Raw genomic sequence first — 25,947 nt, forward strand, 5'->3', positions numbered from 1 at the left:
GTTGAACTCTGCTTCGCTTTACACTTCTGCTGTGTCAGAAAGTCAACAAATACATACATTACCAAAGTACCAAACATGCAGACTGCTGTCCACAACCATTTTGTCTACTAAAGGGAAACCTCCTTTAACTTCAGGTTATGGCCACTAGAGGTCTTTTACTTTCATGTTAGCTGCTGTTCAGTTTGCACTGCCTTTTTTTTTATTTATTTATTCCTGCGTGAGCAGATCTAGTACACTTCTTGCATATAAACAGTGACAATTGCAATATAAAAGACCTATTATAGCTTATTTTGGAGTAACATTAGAGCTAGTGAGAGGCTTATCTACTTTGTAAGACTAAGAAGACATTTCCTGTGGGTACACTCAAAGCTTTCAGGTAAGGCATCGTGTGTTCTCGGGTACTGATGCTTTTTTAAAAAGAAATGCTGATTTTCCTGCAGTAGAAGTTCACTTTAACAGTTGTGAATCAGAAAAATGTTTCCTGTGATGTTAAATTTGTAAGAGGAAATAATAATGAATTACAAAGGATGCAGTAATGAAACTGTTATTTTCTTCTTTCTGATGTCTTGATTTTGGAAAAAAAAAACAAAAACAAAAAACCTGGCAGAAGTTAGAGAATACTGTACATTTAAAACAACCTTTATTTTTATTAAACTTACGCCACAAAATGCTTTTCTATACTCTTATTAAATAATCATTTATTGAAATAAGTAGAATTTCTATACAAGCCTTGAATAGATCCATTATGTTGCTTAAAGGCTTAAAGACATTAAGAAGGTTATTTTGCGTTGCTCTTGTAACCAACTTCTAAAATATGTCTAGCTATATCTGTTATTATGCTACAGCACAAATGCCTAATCTTAATCATCATGTATTGTCATTTTATAATTAATAGATCATATGTTTTGATTACTAAAAAAAGCCAGAAACAAAGATAGCACATTACTATACAGGTGCTTTGCCCCCACCTGTCAAATTCATATCAGTGTGACTTAATGCTACGTTATAAATAAAAAGGTGACAGCTGGTTTGCTACTAAAACTTATTCCATCATTTCCAGACGTCTGTAAAGCACAAAAATATGCCAAATTAATCTCTAATATTTTTCTTGCCCACACTCTCAGCTATTAGAAATTAATTGCCTGCTCCTTCATAGGTTAAATGCATGCCCCTCCCCTTCTGAAGCTGAAACACCAGCAATAAACATTCACTTCTCAGATGCAGCCTCGGATAATTCAAGTATTCATGCTCTCTCAGCTTCACCATGAAAACAGCCTCATTTAGGAATATAGAGAGCTGTGATCAAGTCTGCAAATCTCTGTGCTCTTAAATTCTCCCATGCTGTTTAAGTACCTGCTATAAAATATGCAAAGAACATGAACTGCTTGAAAAAAGCTATTTTCAGTTCTGCACAGTAACTACCTACAACACTTTGAATGAAGACTGCAAGCTCACTAGATAGAAGAAATTTGGAATCAAGCACAGCCTACAGAAACAACAGTCTAATGTTGAGGATTTAAAAGTTTATTTAATTAAATCACGTATTATGTGTAAGGACTGAATGGTTGAACAAAACAAGATGAAGTTCAAGCAGAAGCCTAGAAAGTCATTTCAGCTGTGTTTAGGATTTATCCAAGGAATTAAAGCAGAGAGGCTGCTTAAAACTAGGTCAAATGTGTAAAAAAAAAAAAAAAGAATTGAGTAAACACTCTGTTGATGAGAGAATACTAAGAATAATAAGAAAAATTATCAGAAATGACACTGGAATATATTGTACTTTCCAATTTTGAAACATTCACACACATTTAGATATAAAAGAGTTCATGAACAGAAGCAGCACTGAATTCTAATTTTGAATTAATAAATTGGTTGATATGCTTTCAAAAAGCATAAAAAACATTAAAGAAAAAATACGAGTAAAGAAATAGATCAGAAAATAAATAACATTTCCAGCTGGAATGCAAAGTAAATGAGAAGTCAAATGAAAATAAGACACAGGAGAAAATGTCTCAGGAAATAATCAAATTTCCTGCCCACTGGAAAAAAAAGCAGCAGCAGCAGCAGCATTATTATATCAAATTCATCAAATCTTAATGAATTACAATGCTGACTTGCTTTAATATAAGCACTGGAAAAGTTTAGCTAAAGTAACAAATTGGTTGTTAAGGTGAATTTGTGAATATTAGCTGTGGATGCAACATGCACAGAAGAAGCATCAGAAAAATATTAGGGTCATATGAGTAAGACAACAAACTTCAACACCTAGCAACTAAATCCCAGCATACTTTATAATAGCAAATGGTGACAGGTTGCCGTAGTAACTTCAGATAATACCAGCACCACAAGAATAAATACAGTAAATGCACCAGGAAAACAAACAGCAACACAAACATGATAGAATGAAGCTCCCCTTCAGTACTAATGTAAGAGTATTTCAGTGGCTACTCAGAGTAATTTTTGTGTAGGTGGAATTCTGCAATGATGAAGGAAGACACTGATTTCACATACTAGAGTAATATTTATGCTTACCAACACTGAGCCACAGTGCAAAGACATAACCCTCATCATTAAAAAGCAAACAAAATGTAAACATGAATAATTTCTGATAATTCAAGCGCTTTTGATGGCCAAAGAATGAAACAATGAAATAGTAACAGCAGCTGCTCTGTAAGATTTCAATAAGTAGTAAGCTAGACAATCAGGGCAGCTCTGAAGTTATTGCATTGGACTTTCTCAAACATATATAAAAGCACTGAGAAGTTTTATGGCATGACAGCAGCGTGATGTTTTTAGAACATACATCCTTCAGCATTTTGCTTTTACTCTTTTTAAAAAACATTTTGTTGATTTCCCAACAATATTCAAAAATAACATTAATTCCATTCAGTTCCTTCACTGCAGCTGCAATTTGTTTCTGTAAATCCAACCCAGAATTTCTACAGTCCATAGCTAGAATAAAGACTGTAATTGATTCATCCTATGAGTATGTCTGTATTGAAAATACAGGGTTGTAAAATTTACTGCTTTTCCCAGACAGTATTCCACAAAAACATCTGAAACACATGCAAATACAAGCTGTCAAAGTATAAGATGAGCAATATTAAGTTTTTTTCACATTCAGAAAAATATTTATTGTACTAAAGTTTGGTTGGCCTTTTGCAGTTGGTAAAAGGACTGAAACAAAAAAAGCAATGCCTGTGCTGTGCAGGACCTAGTCCTCTAGAAGTGTAACAGCAGGAAAAAACAAACCAGTAACAGGGTATTTCCAATTGTACAGCACTACAAAATAAAGCACACAGTCTGCCGTGGAGATTGACAACTAGGCCTAGAAGATATGGCTTGAATTAAGCAATTTATTCTTGCATGTACAAAAAGTTAAGCAAAGAAAGAGCAATAACATCTTTTATTTCTAAACTATGTACTTTAAATCTACACATTTTGAGAAGACAGATGTCTTAAACTGGTGATTCACTTCTTTAAAACAGAATAGAGCCAGCTCATCTGTTCCCAGAACTCAGCCACCCTTTAATTCATTTTGTTCCCTTTCAGCTGAACTGAACATAAGACAACAGAAAAATTAAATTTAAAAGCTCAACTGCATAATCACAGATGATGCTACTGCAATGTGTTTTGGATGGTTAAAGTAAGGCTTTATCAGAAAAGTTACCCTTAACAATGATAGAAGCTTCAAAAACTTGCCTCTTGCTTTAAAATAATCTTACAGAGAAAATCAGGCTCCATGAAAATATCTCTCCAACAACACCTATGCATTATATTAACAAATCTAGAAACTTGCACATAATTACAATTAATAAATAGTAAATTGTTTAAGAAATGCACTAATACATATTATTGTCAATTAAATAAGGTGGGTTTTTTAACCATTACTATTTAAGTAATAGTACAGATGTACTTGAGCTTCCCAAGGGCAACAATTTTTATCAAAAGTCCATGAGAATCACATCCAATCCTGAAGCCATTAATGGAAAGAGACTTGAAGTCTGTATAACAGCATACATTACTGGTGAAGAAAAAATCTTAGTTTTCCCAAGGTACACAAAACATTAGCAGTCACCAATATTTAGGTTTCTATTAGGCTGGGATTAAAAACAGCACTGCCTTTCCTGCTTGGAGTAATCCTTTTGGTAGATCACAGCCTGCCTTTGTAAAGTCTAGTGCTATTTTGTCATTAGGTATAGCTAACTAATAACTAGCAAAAAAAATCCACGCTACTCCTTTTCTTTTTTTTTTTTTAGCAGCTGAAACACGGAGATAAAGTCAAACTGCTGCAGTGAGGAGCCTGGTGCTATTCCTGATATTTATATGTATGCTGCTGTCAAAGTGCAGCATACGGTTTGGCAGCTCTAATTGTCATTTGTCCCTGTCCAAATTAAGAACATTGAACTGGTACTCTGTAACCAGTTTAACTTTGTAAAACTAGCAATAAAACCAGATTAGAAATTGAAAGAGGTATAATGCCATTGTGTTTATTGTTTTTGTTAAAGAAGGAACATTTGTCTTTATCTCCATATTTGTTATGCCTCTGATATTACCTGCATGTGTCTCCTGAACAGTTTTACAAGGATTTTTTTCTCTGGTTGGTTGCTGCAATAAATAACGTGTGGGAACATCAGTATATACCTAACAAAATGTACAAAAGGAGGGCTATGATTTGAACTGCTGCAACCTACACCTCCACTAAACGCAATTCCAAATTAATACTATCATGTCCAGCGTCAGTTTCAGAAGTAAACTACTGAAATTTGTCATGGTATATAAGATATAGAATTTACACCTGAAGCTATTTCTGAGGAAATAAAGTAATAATTTTAAATTAAAAAAAAAAAAAAAAAAGCCTATAATTTTGTGAATATAACCTTGTTGCAGAGGCACTAATGTGATGTACTGCTTGTAAGGCATAAGGAGTAAAGGAAATAACTGCTATTAAATTACTGGCAATGCTATGACAGCCCCCAGGAAGACATCCCAGAGATACAAAATACAATAAAGATGTTCTTCATTCCTGAAACACCAAAGTAGGGCTGACCATATTACACTGTCAATATGCAGACTGCTCTTTTCTTTTCAAACTCAATGACGATGCCACAGTCATGTGAAATACTCACTGCATAGGCTGTTCTGTATTGTCTTTAGAGGAGTCTTGGAGAGCACAGAGAAAGAGGTTTTAAGACAGTTACTTAAAGTGATTAATTTACAGACTACTTTTTAGGGATTTGCCATCCTATGAGGAACACGATTCTCAGTTTATTTGTAGACTTTACTAAGTATCTAAGTATGTATCTTCCTGTCTGTTTTGAAGTTTACTGCCTTCCCATGTGGAAAACTCATTTCAGACTACAAGGTATTTTTGAGAACACTTATTTCCATATAGTTTTTGAGTATGCATATTTCAATCTTCACAGCTCCCGGACACCTTAAAAATGTGAGCCTCAGAAAGGACTGAATTTCAAAACAACACTGTAAGACAAACTGGTGCCTCAACAACTCAGGGCAGTGCAGATTTACTACAGAAACGATTATCAGTAATTAACTTCTCTAAAAATAACTTTGTTAACTAAAGCAAAATTTGCATTCATACCAGTTGTAAAAGCAGATGTAAGCTATCTGATTTAAGGCCAAGAAGTTGCGGTGGTTTGAGATGAGTGTTTTTGCCCTTGACATCACTCGGACATTTGCTTTTGTTGCCCAGAGAAATTACATGTTAATTTCTTCAGCGAGACTCAGAGACCTTTGTGTTTAAAGGTTTTAGTCTCTCTTTTAGTGACCAATCAGTAGATTATAAAAGTGTGACTGATATCCTGCGTGTTCTGTCACCTCAGAGATGCAATATCAGGAAGACAGTAAAATGCTCATCTACACTTCTGTGACTGTTTTAAAAAATCAGATTGCAGCTCTCCTCTCTTAAAGGACTTGAAGACAGACTAGGCACAAGGCCTGCTTGATTCTAGCTGCCTTCAAAAAACACATATTGAAGTATCTCACCCTCTTCCTGCCATTGTATGTCTTCTTACTAATTTTCCTATAGAATTTATCATCTTGTTAAATGCGCCAGAAACAACTCATTATCTTACTACATATCTCCTACTACTTATCTCCTAAAGTATGCAGCTGTACCTTTTCTTCCTCTTGTTTCTATATGAATAGTACATAGCATGCTGAAAGATCCATAGTTACTGAGTTTCTGCCCCAGCTTTAGAGCTCTCTGGTACCTCAATAAGATCCTCTAACTGTAGTCTCCCTCTATTTATGTCAGCATTCTAAAACTAATATTAAGAGATTTTGCAAAAACTATCAACATTCAGAACTGAACGCATCACACACCTCGTTCACAATCACAGTTACACAGCAGACAGAAAAACTGTAAATCCACCTCCATAGTATGTTTTTCAACTTGTCACCCTCCACACTTCAGTCATTAAGAGCCTTTGGGTTCCAGCCGAATGCCCAGCCCTGTTCAACTTGTGCCTTTTTCACCTTACTGGATTCACAAATTAAAAAGCTGCCAATAAAAATAAGCATATTTTTTTCCTAAATATCATGGGGCAAAGCACTTATTTTTGTACACTTAGAAATTGTTAGTACTGACACAATTTAAAACTCTCCTTACCTGAGTCAGCAGAAATCAAAGGATAAAAGAATAGTATTTTATTAAAATGTGATAAACAAATCATCCTCTTGCCTTACCCCAGTGGGACCGAATTTGAATGATTTGCCACCCTACTGCTTTGAAGAATTAACAATACTTAGCCATAAATATTTTGAAATAATGCTGCCCATGGCAATAATGTTCTAACTTAGAATTCATACCTCCAGCAAACTGAGTTGCAGCACAGCTTACGTTCAGCGCCTGGGGCTCTTAATAGTGGGTGTGCTGGAAAGCATACAGAGCAATTGCAAGGCTACAGTACTTTCTGGCTGCAAATAATTAACTGCAGTGCTTTATTTTCAAATCTTCTCCTAACAAATATTAAGTAATCAGGAAAACAACTTCTCTCTACCTTTAGAAAAGATAGCCAGGCAATAACTACAATTTATTTTTAAAGGCACTTGTACTGCATAATCTGGACACCTCACAAGCAACACTGAACTATATATAGGACATTAAAATAAAAAGGACAGAAGTGGGCTATAAAATGACAGAATAAAATCACAGAGAACTGAAGGTACCAGCTGGTGAACAAAACTGAAAGCATGACTATAAAAATTTGTCTTCAGAGTTTTCCTGAAAGCCTACACAATGGACAGTATGGAATAGATACTGAAATCTGCAAATGCAAAACCAAAGGGAGTTGCTAAGGGGCAAATAAATAAGGAACATCAACGAGTTTTCTATTATGTATTCCTTGTTATTTAACTGCATCCATCATCATATATGCCAACATTGTCACATTTACCTCACATTTACATTGAGGTAAAATAACTCATAGAAGATACAGACAATAAGGAAAGGTTTCCCTCTTACTCTCTGTTCTCTCAGATTCCTCTCAAGATCAGATAATTTCAGCTTATTCACTTCAGGAGTGAAACGAAACAGAAGTTTTACATGAATCCCAGCTAACAATCACATCAACACTTATATCACTTGTTCATATCACAAAAATTGAAAGAGAAGGCATTCCAGATCACTAGATTGCTTTAGCAGGCTGCACTAAGATGGATAAAACTTGAGAAGAGATTCCTCTGATACTGAAAAGCAGCCATGATCATAATTGATACCAGATTTTCGTAGGAGTCCTCCACCTGCAGCTTTTCTCATCAAATAATAGAGAGGCTAACAGGAAATGCCCTTCTCTGTATATACCTGCCAAAGTCAATCAGTATAATTTCCATACCTCCAGCAGTAACTGTCAGCCAATTTCTGGTAATCCAGTCTCTAACCTGCCATAACTCAATTCCCTCACACTGAAATACTTTTCAGAACCAGAAGGTTAGAAAGATCTACAGCAAGGTATATTTAGCCTGGTACTTAAAAACTGCAACTAATGAGATCAAAACGTACCGTCATTTGCATTTCTGATGTCACCCACTAGCCTGCACAAGTGGAGGTAAAAAAGCCTCAAGATGCAGATTTTAAATTCCAGATGTGTTATCACGATGAGACACAAGCTTTCTGCACAGGTTCACATTCTTTCATAGGAACCCCAGAATCATGGGAGAATGTGTTTAAGCAAGAACCTGCATGCTTTTTTTCTTTTGCCATCTCCCAACATATGCAGGATGTTTAATATGTATGTGACAGTTGTCTCTTCCATATGGTTCACCGAAGGTAAAAAAAATTCTGTAATGACAGAAACAATTAAGTGCAGAAGACCAGCAACTTCCTTCTCTTTTTAAATGATTTAGGTTAGAAATAGTCTTCCCTCAAATTCAGATTTCGTGCATGCATCCCACATATGTAAAGTTCATTATACATAGTAGAGACATACAATTTCGTTATGGTCTTTCAAAATCCTGAAGCACAGCAATGACAATTCCATGAAGTTTTCATAGAAGGAGGCTTTTTTTTTTTTTTTGTTACATACTTTGCTTTACTGCATTCTGCATGTTTATTTTTTCTCAAGGGCACACAATCACTCTCATAACCATTAATTAACTGAAATTTAACCTAATATGCAATACTATTTTCCTACTATTTGAATTTTAGTTTTAACCATATATATTCCTACCTAAAGATTCTGCAGCTCATAAATAAACACAGAAGAAATCATATTCAGTATATACAGGTGGGACAGAGGTCATGTTTCTTTTTTGTAAAAGGAGCTTTACATGCATCAAGATAAAAATAATCCCATTAAGGAAATAATGGTTTCTGTTTGTCCAAGTCAGCAAGACTTAAACCAAGAGATGCCTACTCTCAGTGTGCAAAGAAGAATTCAAATTTAAATAAATATTGCCAAAGTTAAACTGAACGGATATACTCTGCAACAGCAATCTGAGTTGTTGTTTATCTGCCCCTATGCAGCTGGACTTTCAGTGAACATTTACCAACTACGCGTTGAGCCATTTTAAAAGTTACCACTGCATGCTACAGCAACATGCAAACATGCTAAAGGTGGGCTGTAAGAAAGGACAGATTCTTTAGCACGGTCTGTTGCAACTGCATGAGGGGAAATGGTTTCAAACTAAAAGAGGAGAGATTTAGACTGGATATAAGGAAGACATTTTTTACAGAAAGGGAGATGAGACATTGGAACAGGTTGCCCACAAGTGTGGTGGATTCAAAGTCAGGCTGGACGGAGCTCTGAGAAACTGGATGGAGCTGTAGGTGTCCCAGTGCACTGCAGGGGAGTTGGGCTAGATAGCATTTAAGGGACACTTCCAACTCAGTTCTAGGATGATACAGATCTCTGTGTAACACAAGATTCTCACATTAAATGAATCCCTGAAAAGATCAGTGTGGAACAAGCACTCTGAAGAAGCACGATTTTCTTAATGAAGTAATCTACTGTAAGAAGTTCATCAATTTTTGTTGCTCTGAGGATAGTAAAAAAAAATAAAATCCAGAGGAATGATGGGAAGGGACTGTGTTACTGAACCAGCATTAGACACTTGAGATGGACTGGGTTTACTCTTCCTCTGTCTAGAAAAGTTGTAGACTAAGTAAACAAGTGTTGTAGACACTTTATAAGAAGAAGTTCAGAACAGAAATGAAGGAATGTTAACCTTAGGAAATAAAGTTTTGAATAAAACAAGCTCAGAAATTCAGACAAACATATGACTTTGGAAGATATTGCTGTCTTTTGTTTGACACTCCACTAGTTGAAACAACACACACTAGAATGGCAGGGAAATTAAAAATACTACAGAAACCACAGGTGATACAGAGAAAATCATTTGGTAATACATGAGAAACTGATATTTGAAAGAACAACAAGACCTCAGAAGTATCAATTAAGGTACTGGATATCAGGAGAAAGGTGCCAAAGTCTTGTATTCAATATGCATTATATACATACGTCAAAAAGTAAACCAGTAGTAATGCCTCCTATTTATTTCCTTGGAAAATGCAACAAAGAATGCAGTAACATTAATTGATAGAGAACATTCTCACCTACAAAATGTTCTTTTTCAACACAGTCACCACCGTTGGCTATGCATTTTTGCCAGTGATGAACAAGAGCCTGCGTGCAGTGCTCATGAAAATCTGCAGGAAATGTGGTAGCGAGAAGGCAAACTGTGACCCTTTAAATGTAGGTTTAGATTGCTGCTCAGGAGATACATTAAGTTTAGTTGCTGGCTTACTTGTTAAACCTACCCACTGAAGGAGAAGGGTAAGAGATAAACGTTATTAATTAGAGTGGTTCTAATCAAAGCATTGAGGCCTGCAAAGCAATAATCTCTGACTGCATGTCTACCTACGCACAGGCTATCTATATATCTATATCTACAGATACGCATATGTTGGTGTTCTGTAAAGCCTGGATGTAAATGTACAGTAATTTAAGGTGTAACATGTATGTCTACACTTTTACACAATCAGAAAGTACTTCCAAATATTTTTTCAATGAACAAGAAAATAGTAGAATACCATATTTATACACGAAAAAGCAGTGAAATTTTATGATATGAACCAGCTATTTGGGTGCTTTCCAACTCACCAACCTGTCACACTGGATAACTTCCATCTCCCTGTAAGCACTCAAGCATTTCCTCAAGAAAAATTTCCCAGTTTTAAGTACAGCTACCTCTGTAAACACTGCCAAAAAAAAAAAAAAAAAAAAAAAAAAGGGCTTCTAAGCTGTTTATGTAGGACTGAATTTATTCATTTGTAATCAGTAAAAGTTTGTTTAGATAATCTCCCTACTGTAAATTTTGAATTGACAACCACTAACGTTCCAAAAGAGCTTTTTATAATCTATGAAATCTGTGTTTTTTATAATCTATAAAACCTTTTGTTCCCAAACACCAATGGGCTCTATCAACTCATGTATTCTGACGAGGTAGGTTTCATGTTTAGTTTTGTTTTTTTAAGTAAAATAACAGAATTTCAAGTAGCGTAGTTCTCAAAATTATGTTAATAAATAAATGAAAATCCTCACTGTTTTTATTTTTCACTGCATCTTTAACACTTCATGCAGAAGGGCATCACGTCATCTCAAGCAAAGTATAGCCAAGCCAGGGCCCATTTGTATTCCTAAAACTTGCTCAGCCAAGACCAATTTTTTTTCTCCCAAGGGTAAATACCATAGCACCTTCCCTACCTTGTCTCACCAGTCTGAAGTAATCTTCAAACCTTGCTGTTTTATTGCTCAGAGACAAAATCCTATAATCTCTCCCACTGCTAAAATCTTCTCTTTTTGAAGTTAGAAAGTTGTTGCATCACGTATTACTGATCTATAGTAAATTCTTCTCTATGTGTGTCCCGATCCCAACTTTAGGTGGTTCACAAAACCTACAAGCAGGATTTGAATAAATAAATAAATGTGGTCTTTGGTGCTCAGGTACGGTTTGTTCAGCATTACTGAAACCACTGCAGAAGGGAACCTTTACACACATACAGGAATACAAACAGAGATCTGTGGCATTGCTCACGGTCAGAACTAGATTTCCTATGTATTCATCAAAAAGAATAAATAATGAAACACTACCCAAGACAACATATGCATTGGAGAGATCTCCAGACACAAAACTACGCTACACAAATTATTTCATCTCTCTCAGTAACAAATGTATTCACCTTCATGGACAGCATTTTGCTTTATTCTGCAAGACTCAAAGAAATAAGACTCCTTGCTGTGACTGATGAACATCCCTGTACATGTAGAGGTCATTTAAAAAATTGCTCTCAGCAGCTTCATGTGTCCTCCTTTCTGTCAGCTTTTTCCTGTATTTCATCACAGTAGGCAATTTCGTACTGCAGGGGAATTGTTTTTAATTCGTAGGCTCTGCACCTTTCATACATTTTCAGTTGAAAATATTTCCCTCACAAGCCTGCTTGCAGTTTGTCTATACTCTAAGTACATCTTCATCCATTCTCTTACGGAAGAAGCTATGTAAAATATTTGTTAAAACTTCTATTCTTAAAGGCTTTTTGGGGAGAGAATTTCAATTTCAATTTAGAATTTCAAGATAATTCTTTTGTTTCAATCCCAATGAGATACTGCAAGCAAATGTTGTGAAAGCATTAAGATCTGCATACGAAGTTACTGCATGACAGACTGTCCTGGTCATGTATAATTTTTGCAAGCAACAAATATTTGTTTTCCACATGCTGTCTTTGAATATTAACACCATAAAAGAAGGAAATTAAGCCTCACTTGAGACTAATTTCCTCAGCAGCTTTTGAACATTTGCAATTTGAAGGAAAAATGGTGACTGGAGAATAATGAGACAGGGATATTTCACATTAACATCTGTGCTTAAAGGTGGTGACTTCCTCGATTCAGTATATGCTGAAAAAACTAGGTACTGCTTATTTTGTAGGCTTGAAAAGCAGAGAAAATCACTGCACAGTTTCTAAATGGTCGAAATAAGACTAAAAATCTCCTGAACATTAAAAAGTGGTCATTTCAGAATTCTGCCGTTTTGGAATTAAGACTGAAGCTCTAACAGAATAAATATGGGTAACTTTTAAAACATTAAATTAATTGATATATTGTGAATAAAATCACTGCAGAAACATAGAATCACTATATTTAGAGAGGCCACATCAAGGAAACAGAAGTTGCCTTTAGCTGTAGTTTGCAGGGTTCAGAGGCTTTTCTGAAAATGCTGATGTTGTGGCTTTCTACGTGTGATTTCCAAAAGCGAAGCTATCAAGCACAGCCACACAAAAGGAGGCCACAAACGTTCTTCAGCTTTCACTAAAATTCTCAGTCCTACTTTCTTTATAGTTTTTAAGAAACTTCTATGAAACTCCCAGAATTTGTACTGATGTTAGAGACACCTCCTGACAACAGCGCTTGTCCACCATTTCCTCTCTCCATCTGACCAAAGAGAAATAAATTCCAATCAGTATAAGCCTTTTTTTTTTTTTTTTGGCCCCTTGCTAATTTCACAAATTACTCTGCTAAAAGATCAAGTCAAGCATTTTGCTTAAGGAACGGAAAGCAAATAGATCCTTGAACAACCTGAAAGCATCACTAAAGTCTTTCAGAAGATCAAACAAAATAGTGAAGTTAACAAACCAAAGATCCCCCTATCTGAAGGAATGGCTTAGCTGAGAAATTTGCAGTACAACGATAACAAATTAATACAGCTAGGATTTGATTTCACTATCACCATTAGTTTTAGTAACTATTAAATATATTTAAACTACCTTAAGGAATGTAATTCCTATGGCAGGTAACTGTGAAGTGTTACACATTTTTATCTGTATTTTGTCCTTTTTTTAAAACAAACAAACAAACAAAACTATTAATGAATGGTCCCAGGCATGACAGAAGATGTCTAATTGTACCTTCCAGCAAATTCGGGAGTAAACTTTGCAACAGAATTGTAACACTGGACTTGAACAGCACCCTACATAGCTAGGTGGCTAACAGCTTATACCTGAAGAGATGTATTTCAGCTTGGGTCAGTACTCAAGCTGATCCAAGTCCATGAAAAAACACATAGGAAAAAAAATTAATCGCACTGGTTTAAATTACTAATATGTTTAATTTATTAGTAGTTAGAAGTCCCAACCAGTGTTCATCCCCTTGTGCTGCTTGTACCCTAACTACTTGCATTGTGTGCAAATAATTAGGGTACATCTCTTTGCCTAAAACATCAAAATCCACTGCTTCATTTTAACCATCCTATAAAACATATGATGCATCCGTCTAAAGAAAACAAATATTCTTTTCCCAGATATTTATCCACCAAGAAAAGCACTTCTAATGAAGATCAGTATTGTCGCATACTTGCAGCTGCAGGTTTTCACCAGTATCCTAATATAACAGGATCAATCCAAATGAACAAGTCTCTTACACATACTATAAAGTATTCTGTATAAAACACCAATGTTGTTCAATGTTGGTCCTTTCATCAAGCCATGAGCAAGTCACAACTCTAGCTGAATATACACGAACACTTTCACATCTTAGCACATAAATGCTTCAAGAAAGCATTCTTGAAGCATTCTATCTCCTAAAATCCTATGAAATTCCCTTCTAAAAGATGGTAAGATTCAGACAGGAAGAGGATGAAAAGTAACGCATCAAGAAAAAGATGAAGCACATTTCTTTTACTCCCAGAATGCCTGTGGTGCTAAAAGGGACACTGAGAACATGCAAAAAGTAACAAGAGCATTAGTGTTCCTGAGTGCTGGAACCAGGCATTGTAATACCTGATATGACAGTTCTTTGTGGTTACAAAATATTGCAGCGTCCATAACTGGGAAAAAAGTACACTTAAATATCTGAGGTCAGCATTTATTTTCAAATTAATTGACAGGTGGGTTTTTTTTGTTTGTTTGTTTTTTCTTTTCTTGTATAATCTGCAGAGATTGCTACAAGATGTTCACATAATGACTTCTATTATTCTATTCTAGCCTTGCAAAATCTCCTGGTAACCTGATGCTACTATAAAAGAGCCTTCTATAAACGTGAAAATGACATTAAATCAGAGGTGAAACTATTAGAAATAATTCTGCAGTCCACTGGACTGTGATGAATTTGTCTCTGCCCTTACTGAACATAAAAATGCTAAAAAAATAATAGCACCATAAACTCCACTGGGGTTTCTTATGTAATAAAAATTAAATCCGTTCATTAAAATTCATCCTTGAATGACTTACTACAACTGTTGCCCTAGATGTTACCTTTGAGAGAATACTAAAAAAAGAAAAAATGGAGCAACATTAAGAACTTGGAAAATTAAATAACCACTAACATTCATAGGCTGCTCCAAAAGTAATGCCTCCTATTTATTTCCATGGAAAATACACCAAATAATGCAGTAACATTAATTGATAGAGAACATTCTCACCTACAAAACATTCTTTTTCAACACAGTCACCACCATTGGCTATGCATTTTTGCCAGTGATGAACAAGAGCCTGCGTGCAGTGCTCATAAAAATCTGCACCTGTGGAGATGAACCACAGTTGTAACAGCTGAAACACACTGCTCACCTCCTCACTGTGCTCACATCTACTGCTTGGTCTCTACCAATGTTCAACAAACACTGATGAATGCCAGTGGGTACCATTTTTTCCACATGGAGGAATTCAGTTTCACCTCTTTGATTCACATGGACTCCCATGTCAGACACTACTGTCTCAGACTGCCCCTCTGCTGCCTTCCGTCACACAGCAACGCAATGTAATGGAATACTGGCAGGAGGGTTCGGTTCAACCTCTACTGCTGTGCAACCAACACAGTAAAACTGGAGACATTACATTCAGAGCAGCCCTTGTGTTTTGTACTTTTAGATTTAAAATTTTAATTATACTTTGGATAAAGTATTTTTCATCGAGCTCTGAAATTTTAATGTAGTAACGTGATGAAGCAAACAAAAATATTCCTCTAGCAGCATATTACAGAAAATAGGTTTTACACAGGATTAAAAAAACCAAATCAAATATGACAAAGTCACTCAGTCACTACAGCCCTATCAAGTATCATTGCATTGGAAATGCTGAAATTCATCTGTTTAATCTTTGGTAGGTGGACCATCAAGGTGGCAAAATAATCTAGAGTGAACAAGGAAGTTTGAAGTGCTGATGCTCATTAAGGAAGGTGATTATACTAATCGTTTTCTTGCCCTCATAAAATGCTTTTACCTAGTGATTTACTTGCTTCTTAACAAAGTCTGTTAAGATTCCTTTTCCCAGAAACACTAAAGTAGAATACTACTGTCACACTGTCATTAAAAGAAATAAAAAATATTTTTTAAAAAGAAGTCAAGCAAAATGGAAAATTAAGGTGTCAAACTATAAATGAAGGAATATAAAAACCAGATAAAATATTTAACTTTTCCCTCAAACTGCAACCAGTGAACGAGGAGATTGGAAGCAATCCACTGTGTGATTCAGGAAAAAAAAAAAGCAAAACCAAACCAAAACAACAACAACAAAAAAAAACAGAAAACCACCAAACAATTCAAAGGCATTTCCTGAGATCTGTGAGCAGCTGCCTGAAGAAGGGAAGGAATAGGAGGGCTGAATGCAAGGTCAGTCATGAAAACCTGGCATCCATTACTTTAATTGGGAATTAAAGTAGTCTCACATTAAAGCAGTCTATCTGCCTGGAGCAGCTGTGGTGGGACATAGGGAATGTTACTGCAATATTTGGATAGATTCTCAAATAAAATTGTAAAAAGGCTCCAGTAATTAGTAAACAATATGAGAATTCAGATCTTGGCACTGAACTTTGTTTGCAGTAACAACTTGATGTTTTTATTGTTTTAACTTGTTTACACTGAATAAGCAGCATAGCAATTTGAGGTACGTGGTATCATGAAAGTATAACTTGTATTACTGTACATATTTGTTTACTGATATCTTTTGTGACATTTGTCTCTGCACTGAAATCATCTGATACTTTCACTTTCTTCTAAAGCTTCATAATAGAATGGTATTGTATTATTAATTTGCTTAAATTATATTGCTTGAAATGACGTGGGGCTACATGAATTTGTTGATTACACTGTGACAAAATACCTTTCCCAATACATCCAGCTCATTAAGTCCCCTAAATTAAAGATGGTAAAGTTTGTGCAATGCTTAAAAAAAACATTAGGCTAAGACAATAAAAGTACAGGTAATTAAACTGCCAGTTGAACACAAGTATAATTTCATGCTGGGAATTTAGTCACAATATTAAGCATCTCTGTAATCACTAAAGTAAATCTCTTTGGATTATTAGAAATCCTGTGGTATATTTCTCATATTTTGCACAAATTTATTTTATTAGCCCAATTCTATTCTATTCCAACAGCTAGCTTAACAGTCTATCATTGTTTGTTGCATATTCTGAATTTCAGCCCAAAATGCTGTGGAGGAGAACATTTGAAAGCAAGTCCATAGCACAGATGATTTTGGTGAGAATCAGCAACAGCTGGAATGAAAAAGTGCTGACTAAAAAAAATACAGCACACTATTTTGATCAAGACAATATGTGATATACCTGTATGTTCTAGTTCAGGGGGCCATCATGAGTCTACATTTGTAACAATAGGTCGCCAGCAAAATTCTATCAAAATATCGCAAAAAATATTCAAGTAACAAGATTCCTCATGGCCTATGTGATTGCCAGCTACATGTGAAAGTGTCTGCACACAGATTGAAAAGTGCAAGATAGCTTTTACAGTTGGTGCCTTTATATTCTCTTACTTCAGCACTAATACATCACATATTCATTAGCAATGCTGCTTTATGTGCATTTCTCATACCATAATGCACCACACATCAACACATGGCTCACGTTCTTAGAAGGAAACAACAATACTCTGCATCCCTTCAGCCACTGAAGCATGTATCATTGGTGTATTATAGTGTGACTAGCTGAATTGAAGGAAACATCAGTGTTTTGTATCCATTCTTGGTTGTTTTATGACATTTCATATGAGGTGCTCCAAATTAAAAAAAAATAACAACTTTCAGTTTCTACTAGAGATCTCGCTGTCAAAGTTACAAAACTACAGGAGATTGAGTTGTTAGAGACAGTAGAACAAGATCGTATCTGGTGATTTGTTCATCTACAATTGTTGTCTTTTTACTTCCAGGAAATATGTCATTCTGCATTTGCTGGTTATTCAGATTGGACCACTCTTCTGATGCCAAAGTATTTACAAGACTTTCCCAGATGACACAGTACCTCGGATACAGTTGGCCTGTTTGCAAGAACTGAAGTAACGATTACACATAGTAATGCTTCTTACTGAACCCTGCTTGATGCTATGTTTTTATCTGGTCACAAGTGGCTACATTATTTTGAAGTGTTAGTTTAACTTTCAACAGGAAAAACGGCTGAAGAGGAAAATTTTCTTAAGAAAGCAATTCAGTTTGTTATTAATTAATATAATTTTCATCAGTAAAACTATGCATTGGAAATGAAAGTGCCCCCAGAATTTGCAACGTCTGTTTAGTCAGGACGCATTTAAGACGTATGACTAATCTGTCATATGAAAAAAAAAGCTGGATTGCTATAATGGAGAGGTGACTGACAACTAAGAGCCATCGGGAAAGCCATAAGACACAATGTGACCTTTAAATGAGTTAACTGTAAGCATAGCTGTCTATTGCAATTCTGTAAAATGAAGAATCGTGTTTGCTTCAGAAGACTTTCTGCATTTTCCAGCTACAATAAATCTTTCTTTACATTTTATATATAATATCTTTACCTTAGTGTTTAATCTAATGAGCAACTAAATTTGAAAAAGAACAAGAAGAATGAAATGCTTATCTTGTTCATTTGCAAGGTGTTCATTTGAATCTAAAGTATACAATCATATGACAGAGTTCAAATGACAAATGTAATGTGCTTCTTTGCGACCCATTACTTGCAGACTTTAAATTGTGATTCAATGGCCCAGCAAAACATGAAAGTGCGCCCGGTGCTACTGAAGAGAAACAGTCTGGATTCATTTGATTTTATGAGGCAGCCACATCACCGCAGAAGCAAATCTCAGCAAGTTCGTTTCAAGGATGATGGTATCAACACAAAGACAGTGGATGTCACTGATCTGGATAATAATCCTGCCCAAGACATTGCATTAATGATTGAAAATACAGAAATATCTCAACAACACAAATTTTTGTTACAACCTCCATCTTTTCCAAAGGCTCAGAAGGGGCTTCAGAATATTGCCATACAAACATCTCCTAGCCTCAGGAAACACTTCCCTGTTTTTAGAAGAAAAAAGCTGCCGGTAAGCAAATCACTAACAGAAATGCCAAGTGAGACTAAAGACTGCATGCCAGTAAATGACAATCTTTCTGAACAAGACATTATGTCTTCAGACTTCTGTTACTTAAGAATAAGTAGCCATTTGGAAGATGGATTCAGGAATAGTAAAGCAGATGGTCAGTCAAGTCAAAGACTGCCAGAAGCACAAAAAAATGGACATATCCAAATCCATGATTCCTCAATAACAGAAAAGACAACTGCTTCTACACAGGTGCCTGAATACATTCATGTGAATTTTCCACAAAACAGTGATACTTCCATGGATGCATCAGACACAACCATGAATTTAAATAATTTACTGCATTCTTCTAATTCTTCTACTATCATAAATAGTAATGAAAACAATGAAACCAGCATGCTGTCATCTATTCCTGAAAAAATACACCCTTGCCTAAGTGATTCCACTAACGGCAATGATTGTAATCCTCATTCTGACTCTTGTGAAACAGCTAACAGTGATCCTGAGTTGCTTGTAGTCAGCAAAGACACAAGCAGTAAAGAAACTACTCCATTATCACCTCCATCGAATCAAAGTTCATCTCCTTGTTTCCTCAGAAGCTATCTACAGACAGTAGAGAATAAAACAGATTCCAGCTGTGTGACAGTAACAAATGATGATCACACAGTAATGTCATCGACCAGCAGCAATGCATCAAAATCTGTTTCTTCAGTTAGTACTGAAACTGAGAAAAATTCTACTCTGTCTGATGTTTCCCACTGTAATGGCCCTTTAGAAGGATTTCACACGAAGTCTTATCTGCCAAGGAATGAAATAAAACCACACATCAACAAAGAGATTAGTGAAATAAATCAAATTCATTTGACACATGGTGAACTATGTGCTCTACAAGGCAAGCTGCAGTCTGTAGAGGAATCCTTGCTGTCAAACCAGGAGAAGATTAAAGTCCTTTTGAATGTAATTCAAGACCTTGAAAAATCCAGAGCCCTCAGTGAAGGGTACGGTGCATTTTAATATCACAAATTCATCAAAAACCTGAAGCAGATGTTATCGCTCTTTTAACCTTTGCTACTATATTTTTTCTGTTAAATACTCAAAGATGAGTTTGCAGAAATAATCTCATTCAGTTTTTGAGAAGTTTGAGCCTTTACAGAAAAGTCTCTCTATAGGTTGGCTTTAATTATCACTGCCTTTAGTAAACTGAGCGGAAGTTTATTAGCACTCCATGTTATTTAGATTTATGTTATCAGGTACAATGCCAGCACACAGCTGACAGTCTCCATCTAGCTAACATCTCTCTGCAGCTGAACAACAAAAACCCAACAGTCTAATGTACCAAGTAATATAACAAATCTACGGCAAGTCAGCTTTCTCTGTCAAGGTCGGATATGCATTTAGTGCCAAAACAGACCATTGCTGAAACAGTTCATATCAGCAAAACCATGCTTCTGTTCAATATTAATTCTGCTTTAGTGAGCAAGCAAAAAAATTAGTGGCCAGTGCACAACATCTGCAGGCTTTCATTGTTGGGACTATGTTGTTGGTTATGTTTCATTATATCACTTACAACATATCCACTTAAGGGGAAAGCCTTTAGAATTGAAAAAGGCAAAAGACCACATTAATTTTTTAAATTAATTTTATTAATTTAACCTTCAGTGTGTCAAGAAATCTTTGCAGGAAGTGAAGGTGAGGGCTTAAAAGTTATTAAAGCTATGAACATGGAGCATATGAAGATTGTTAGCAAGACTCTTACGAGTCTCATATTTTAGAATGACTGCTTTCTGCAGTATCAGTAAGAATGCATGATCTGTATTCAGTTTTAGTGAACAGTCTCCTATCTATTAGCCAAAGCCACAACGAGTATTTATGTAACGTATTCATGAATTATAAGTAATATCCATACTACCCACACAACTCATGTCAGAACACTCAGGAAGCAGATATATTCACATGACAAAGTACTATATTAAATATTTCTGTGGTCAAGTTACATATTAAAAATACACTATTAATGTTCTTCAAACTATTAACAACAATTTCAGCTTACAGTAAATGTATCCTAGATGCATTTTAAAGTTGTCTTTCATGATAATGTAGTATTTCCATCAAAGAATTTTTATTTTCGGGAAGAAAAACAAAACAGCCAGTGGATCTTTCAAAGAAACAAGCAAACAAGAATTTTGTTTGCTTTTTCAATAAAACAGTGTGCAGTCTAGGTTATTGCACATATAGTTTTAGACACAACGTAGCTGGTTTAGTATGCTGTGCCTGGATGGGATGGAATTAATTTTTCCCACAACATCTCATATACTGCATAAAACAGCGGCACTCAGACACATAAAGTAAATCATTTGTGCACAACTGGTTGTGCATAAAACCGGATCCCTAATGTTAGCATTGTGTCACGTGTATCAATAGTATTTCCTGACTACAACTAAGGAATACACCTGGCAAGCTTATTTGTGTCTGCAACATGACAGAAGGGCTGCCTTGAGATATTTGTGCAGGTTCAATTGCACGTAAGAGTCCAGAACATGACAATGACTCACCCACTTGATGAAAACCCAGGTCTTTGCACACATTTTCATGTGGGTAGAACAGGTTTGTGTGGCTGTTCAAAAACTTAGCAGGATACGACAGACTGTGGTGACAATCACGTATGTCAAAATTTTCTTACAAGAAAAAAAAGGCAAAAAGCTATTTTCAAAGAATGCTTGAAGATTTGTTACTGCCTGGAAATATTTTATCATAGAAGTATGTCAGTGTACTTACAAATACACATTACATGAACAACTGTTTGTTACAGGCGCAACTTCTACCACACCGGTCAAGACCTCAACAACTGCAGCATGTGTCAGAACACCGCATGTATAATCTACAGGTACCATGCCTTGCACAGTTTTCCACTGACTGTATATCTCTCACAAATGTACAATGCTATGTCCTGCTCACAGCTGTAAAAGGTCTGATATCATCATCCCTGTTTTTTAAAAAAGAAAAGGGAATATGTAAGGAGCTTTTGTTGTTTCCTTTCTCCCAGGTAAAGAACAGTTAGCACTGGTGTTATCAAAAGAAGATACTGTACTTTTGGAAATTCAAACAGAAACTTCCATCAAGGTTTCACAGCATTACTAGTATTATCATGCTTTGAAAACCTTTGCAGTTGTTTCTGATTATGAAATTCTGTGTATGTGTTAGATTTTTTGAGATAAAATTTGTCATAAATTTGGATCTTGGAAAACAAAAGCAGAACATTCTCCAAATACCATTATGCACCAGTTCTTGTCTGTGTAACGCAGAACAATGAACACGTCCCCCTTCTTACTTCAGCAAAGGCTTATTTATTATTATTTTGAAACAGGCACTTTGAGTCTAAATTACTTTAACTACAGCATGAATTTGTACTCTGACGAACTTAGTGTGTTCTGCAAACTATACCAATTCCAAGTGTTGCATTCATATTAGCACAGAAAGTCTTTGGTTTTCTGCCCATTAGCAAAAAGCGAGGAAGTACAAACTCTCTGTAATACTGCACAAGTAGCTGGTCCTGTCAGCAATGGATTTTCTAGGACCTCAATCAATTGGTAAACACACTGTCCAGTCAATGCAAGCTCTATTATAAGTCAGAATACAAATCTTTAGCTATTTGATTCCATTATGTTGCATGGAATCTTCAAAGAATGCTGAACAATTGCAGCATAATCAGACTGGGAGCCCACCTTTCACCATTCCAGACTCCTCACAGTGCAGACATACTTTGTAGACTGAAGAGAATGAAAAGTTAAGATGTGTGTATAGTCAAAATTTACCATATTATTTTTTACGCTTCAAATGAAAAGATAACAACTTTTTGTTGGATTTTACAGGAACACACATTACATGGAAATTCTGTAGAATTCATATAGAAATAACCCTTTACCACGGGATACCTTCTCTCTGCAGGAGAATAAACTATGCTTCTTATGCTGCCTTTTCAGTTTACACAGTTGCAATACAGGAAAGATCTTGAGTAAGAAGTGCAAATATATGAAGAACAGAAGAAACAGTTAAACACTGACGTGTCTTTTGGGATAGTACATACTTCTTAATGCTAAAATTGCCTGGAGGCTTAAAGAACACCACTTAGTAGAACAGAAGCAAGAACGCAGATCCCACTTTGAAGAATTATTGGTTTTAAGAGACAAAACATAAAACAGTAAGGAAATGTAATCATTTCCATTCTCATAGAAACGTCTCGTAAGAAGCAGCTACAAAAAAGTTTCTGAGTAACAAATATTCGATGTTCATTACATTTTGAAGGAAGTATTTGTGTTTATCAGGTTTATTTTAAACAAATCCATGTAATGGGTTTTGTTTAGCCTAAAAAAATCCATATATGTATTTTTTCTATTTGCAGCATGACTGTTGTCTTTGAATATAGAACTAAATGTTTCACCTTGTGCCCTCTTCTCCTGCTCTTCAGCAACCTAAGTCAGTAGTGACTCAAATACAGCACAATGATGTGTTAGTGTCACTGAATCTTCCTCATCATACACAGCCTGAGGCAGTCAGTATACTAATCTGTACCTGTTAAAGAGTTGATTACATGAGTTACTGAAGGAATGAAGAACTTTTCAGTCTTACAGCAGAAGCAAATTTAGACCAGACTGTAAGTTTACCTTTATTACCTAATCAGCAGGGTTAGGTGCAGTACCTTGGGACTTCCAATCTAGTACATATCACACTACTGTTTTTATTATAATAAACACAGGTGGGACTGAAAACAAGCAGTTACCTCAAAAATCAAGGAAAGTTATTAAATAGAGACTGAATTGATCTCTAGAGACAGTTTCTCCAAAAAACAAATCTGAAACCTTAAAGCAGGTAAGGAAAAAGGAACAGAGGCTTTCCCTTTTTTTGTTTGTTTTAGTTTTTGATTTATAAAATAACATTTCCTTCTCTGGTGTTCCTGACCTGTGACTAGTGAATAGTACTGTGTTTTAGCCCAAAGCTGATAAAATTGAACAGATGCATCTGATAATATTTTTTTCCTCCAAAAATGCTTGCATTATGAAAAATAAAACAAAAGTCAGTTTCTTCTTGCTTTCCACTCCTGCAGCAAAAATCTATACTGCAGATAGAGCTGATACAAATCTCATTTCCCTTCCTAGAAAATGTGGAGATAATAAAGAAAAAGCACAGAGTGCTGACTCCTTTTTTGTTTGTTTGTTTAATTATACTGACTGCATCAAAATGCTCTTTTCCACATTGATTCTTTTGAGCCTTACTTTCTGTGCATATATTTGCTCTTATCATCTTGACTCTCATTCTACACCAGTAACAGTTATGGGCTTCCATACAGACATTGTGAGTAGAGTTCTACTTCCTATTTCCTCAGTAATTCAATTCATTTATTTCAAAGACTTATTTATTTAGGTTATTTCATACATATTTTTGTCCTTACTGGGGATGAACTTCTCACATTTAATATGTGAATGTTTTGAATTCATGACAGATACACGATTGAGTTAGGTAACAGAATTGAAATCTGAATGTTTAATGAAGTGCACTAAAAGATCAACAATATTGGAGTTCTTATCTCATGTAAAGAAAGAGGATTTCTTCAGAAAATATTAATAGATGATCTTTATTCAAGGCAGCAAAATACACTGCATTTTAACCAGGCTCTTATATTGAATGCCTCATTGTAACAGAGCCACAGAATCATAGGGGTTGGAATGGACTTCTGGAGATCTAGTCCTACCCCCTGCTAACACAGGTCCCAGGTTGCAGAGGAAAGTGTCCAGAAGGGTTTTGAGTGTCTCCAGAGAAGGAAGCCGCAACTTCTCTGGGCAGCATGTTCCACTTTTCTGTCACCCTCAAAGTAAACAAGTTCTAATGAAGAAACTATCTGTTCTAATGAAGTAAGCATTGAAAAAGGGAATTTTTCATTTATTAGCTCACATCTCTTCATTTTTCTAGTGTAGAATATGACTTCAGACAACAAGAAGGAAGATTTCAACAGATTTTGAAAAGGCTGGATCATGCAGAGCAAAATCCAGCTTCAGGTTCGCCTCAGAAGCCGTCATTTGATCATCCACTCCACGAGAAAAAGGAGTTGAGAAAGAAAACAAAAAAGGTGAAAAAAAAATGCTTCTGGTGGATTTGACTTCCTTACAGATCTTAAACTGAAACAATTTTTATATTTCAAAGGACAGTAGAGCAAAAAGAGGTTTGGAAGCACAGAACTGAAAATACACTATTATGAAATCGCTAAAGAATATTTGAGTATCAAATCAGAAGAATTATATCACTGAATAAAGACACATGAAGGGACTGTTTCTGAAGAAGAAATTTAAGTTTTCTTCTTTTTTCTTTTCCTGTGATGCTCACATTCTTTGTAAAGACATTTTTGTTCAAGTTTCAAAAAAAAAAAAAAAAAAGACAAGACAATGGTAGTCAAACCTGCAGACTTCATTTCATATTAAGCAACACAAACTAAAGAAAAGGAACTTCGCTGACCTTTAAACAGACTGCATAATCAAGTATAAGTCCAGGGGAATCTCCTCAGAGGAGATAATTACAATTATTTCACATCTGCAGTGAAATATATTGGTTGTTGTCATCTACAATTTAACCATAATGAAGAATTTCAGGTTCAAGTTTTATTCTGTTCTTATATCAGTTCAATTTGAAAAGGAATTATTTCAAAGTATGTCATTTAATAGACTTCTTGTTAAGTATATCTTAAAAAAAAAAATCATAGTAATTCTAGATCTAATTTCTTTCCTAAATGAGGTCCAATTAGATCTATTTTAGTTTTAAGCATCTCCAGTGATGGAGAATTCATAACATCCAATGGCAGCGTTTTCCAGCATTTGTCCATCTCCACAATGAAAAGAACATCTGATTAGATTTTACTAAGTTCAGACTTGTACTCATTACATCTTGCTCTATCCCAGTGCACCTTGGCCTGATGAATACAGAGGAATAGCCACTTTTGCTTTTGTACTGCTAAAACACTCACCTAATTCTTCCCAATTGTACCTCTATGCATTTAATATCTGTATTGCTAAATCAAAACATTCTAAGGCTTTGTTTGTTTTTTTTTTTTTGTTTTAGGAGGGTGAATGACTTTATGAAGGCCTATTA

The 25,947-nt window shown here is 35.4% G+C and overlaps 2 protein-coding genes across 6 annotated transcripts in view; one reads left to right on the plus strand and one right to left on the minus strand.

The window, feature by feature from the left end:
- The window catches only part of DOCK2 (dedicator of cytokinesis 2), a 153,994-nt gene that overhangs the window by 66,326 nt on the left and 61,721 nt on the right, over positions 1–25,947 (minus strand). The window lies entirely within an intron of this gene.
- Positions 95–25,248, plus strand: INSYN2B (inhibitory synaptic factor family member 2B). Of its 4 annotated transcripts, none has more exons than XM_048960180.1 (5): positions 95–376; positions 17,671–17,812; positions 18,454–19,811; positions 21,623–21,697; positions 24,778–25,248. In XM_048960180.1, exons 3-5 carry the CDS (start codon positions 18,472–18,474, stop codon positions 24,962–24,964), a joined length of 1,602 nt encoding a protein of 533 aa, XP_048816137.1. In that variant the 5' UTR covers positions 95–376; positions 17,671–17,812; positions 18,454–18,471; the 3' UTR covers positions 24,965–25,248. The 4 variants fall into 4 exon arrangements, with proteins under 4 accessions (XP_048816137.1, XP_048816138.1, XP_048816135.1 ...); XM_048960181.1 differs by having other exon boundaries at positions 17,671–17,796; XM_048960178.1 differs by adding an exon at positions 15,612–15,683 and having other exon boundaries at positions 96–376; positions 17,671–19,811.

The sequence above is a fragment of the Lagopus muta genome, chromosome 14, assembly GCF_023343835.1.
Source record: "Lagopus muta isolate bLagMut1 chromosome 14, bLagMut1 primary, whole genome shotgun sequence".
NCBI classification, from domain to species: domain Eukaryota; kingdom Metazoa; phylum Chordata; class Aves; order Galliformes; family Phasianidae; genus Lagopus; species Lagopus muta.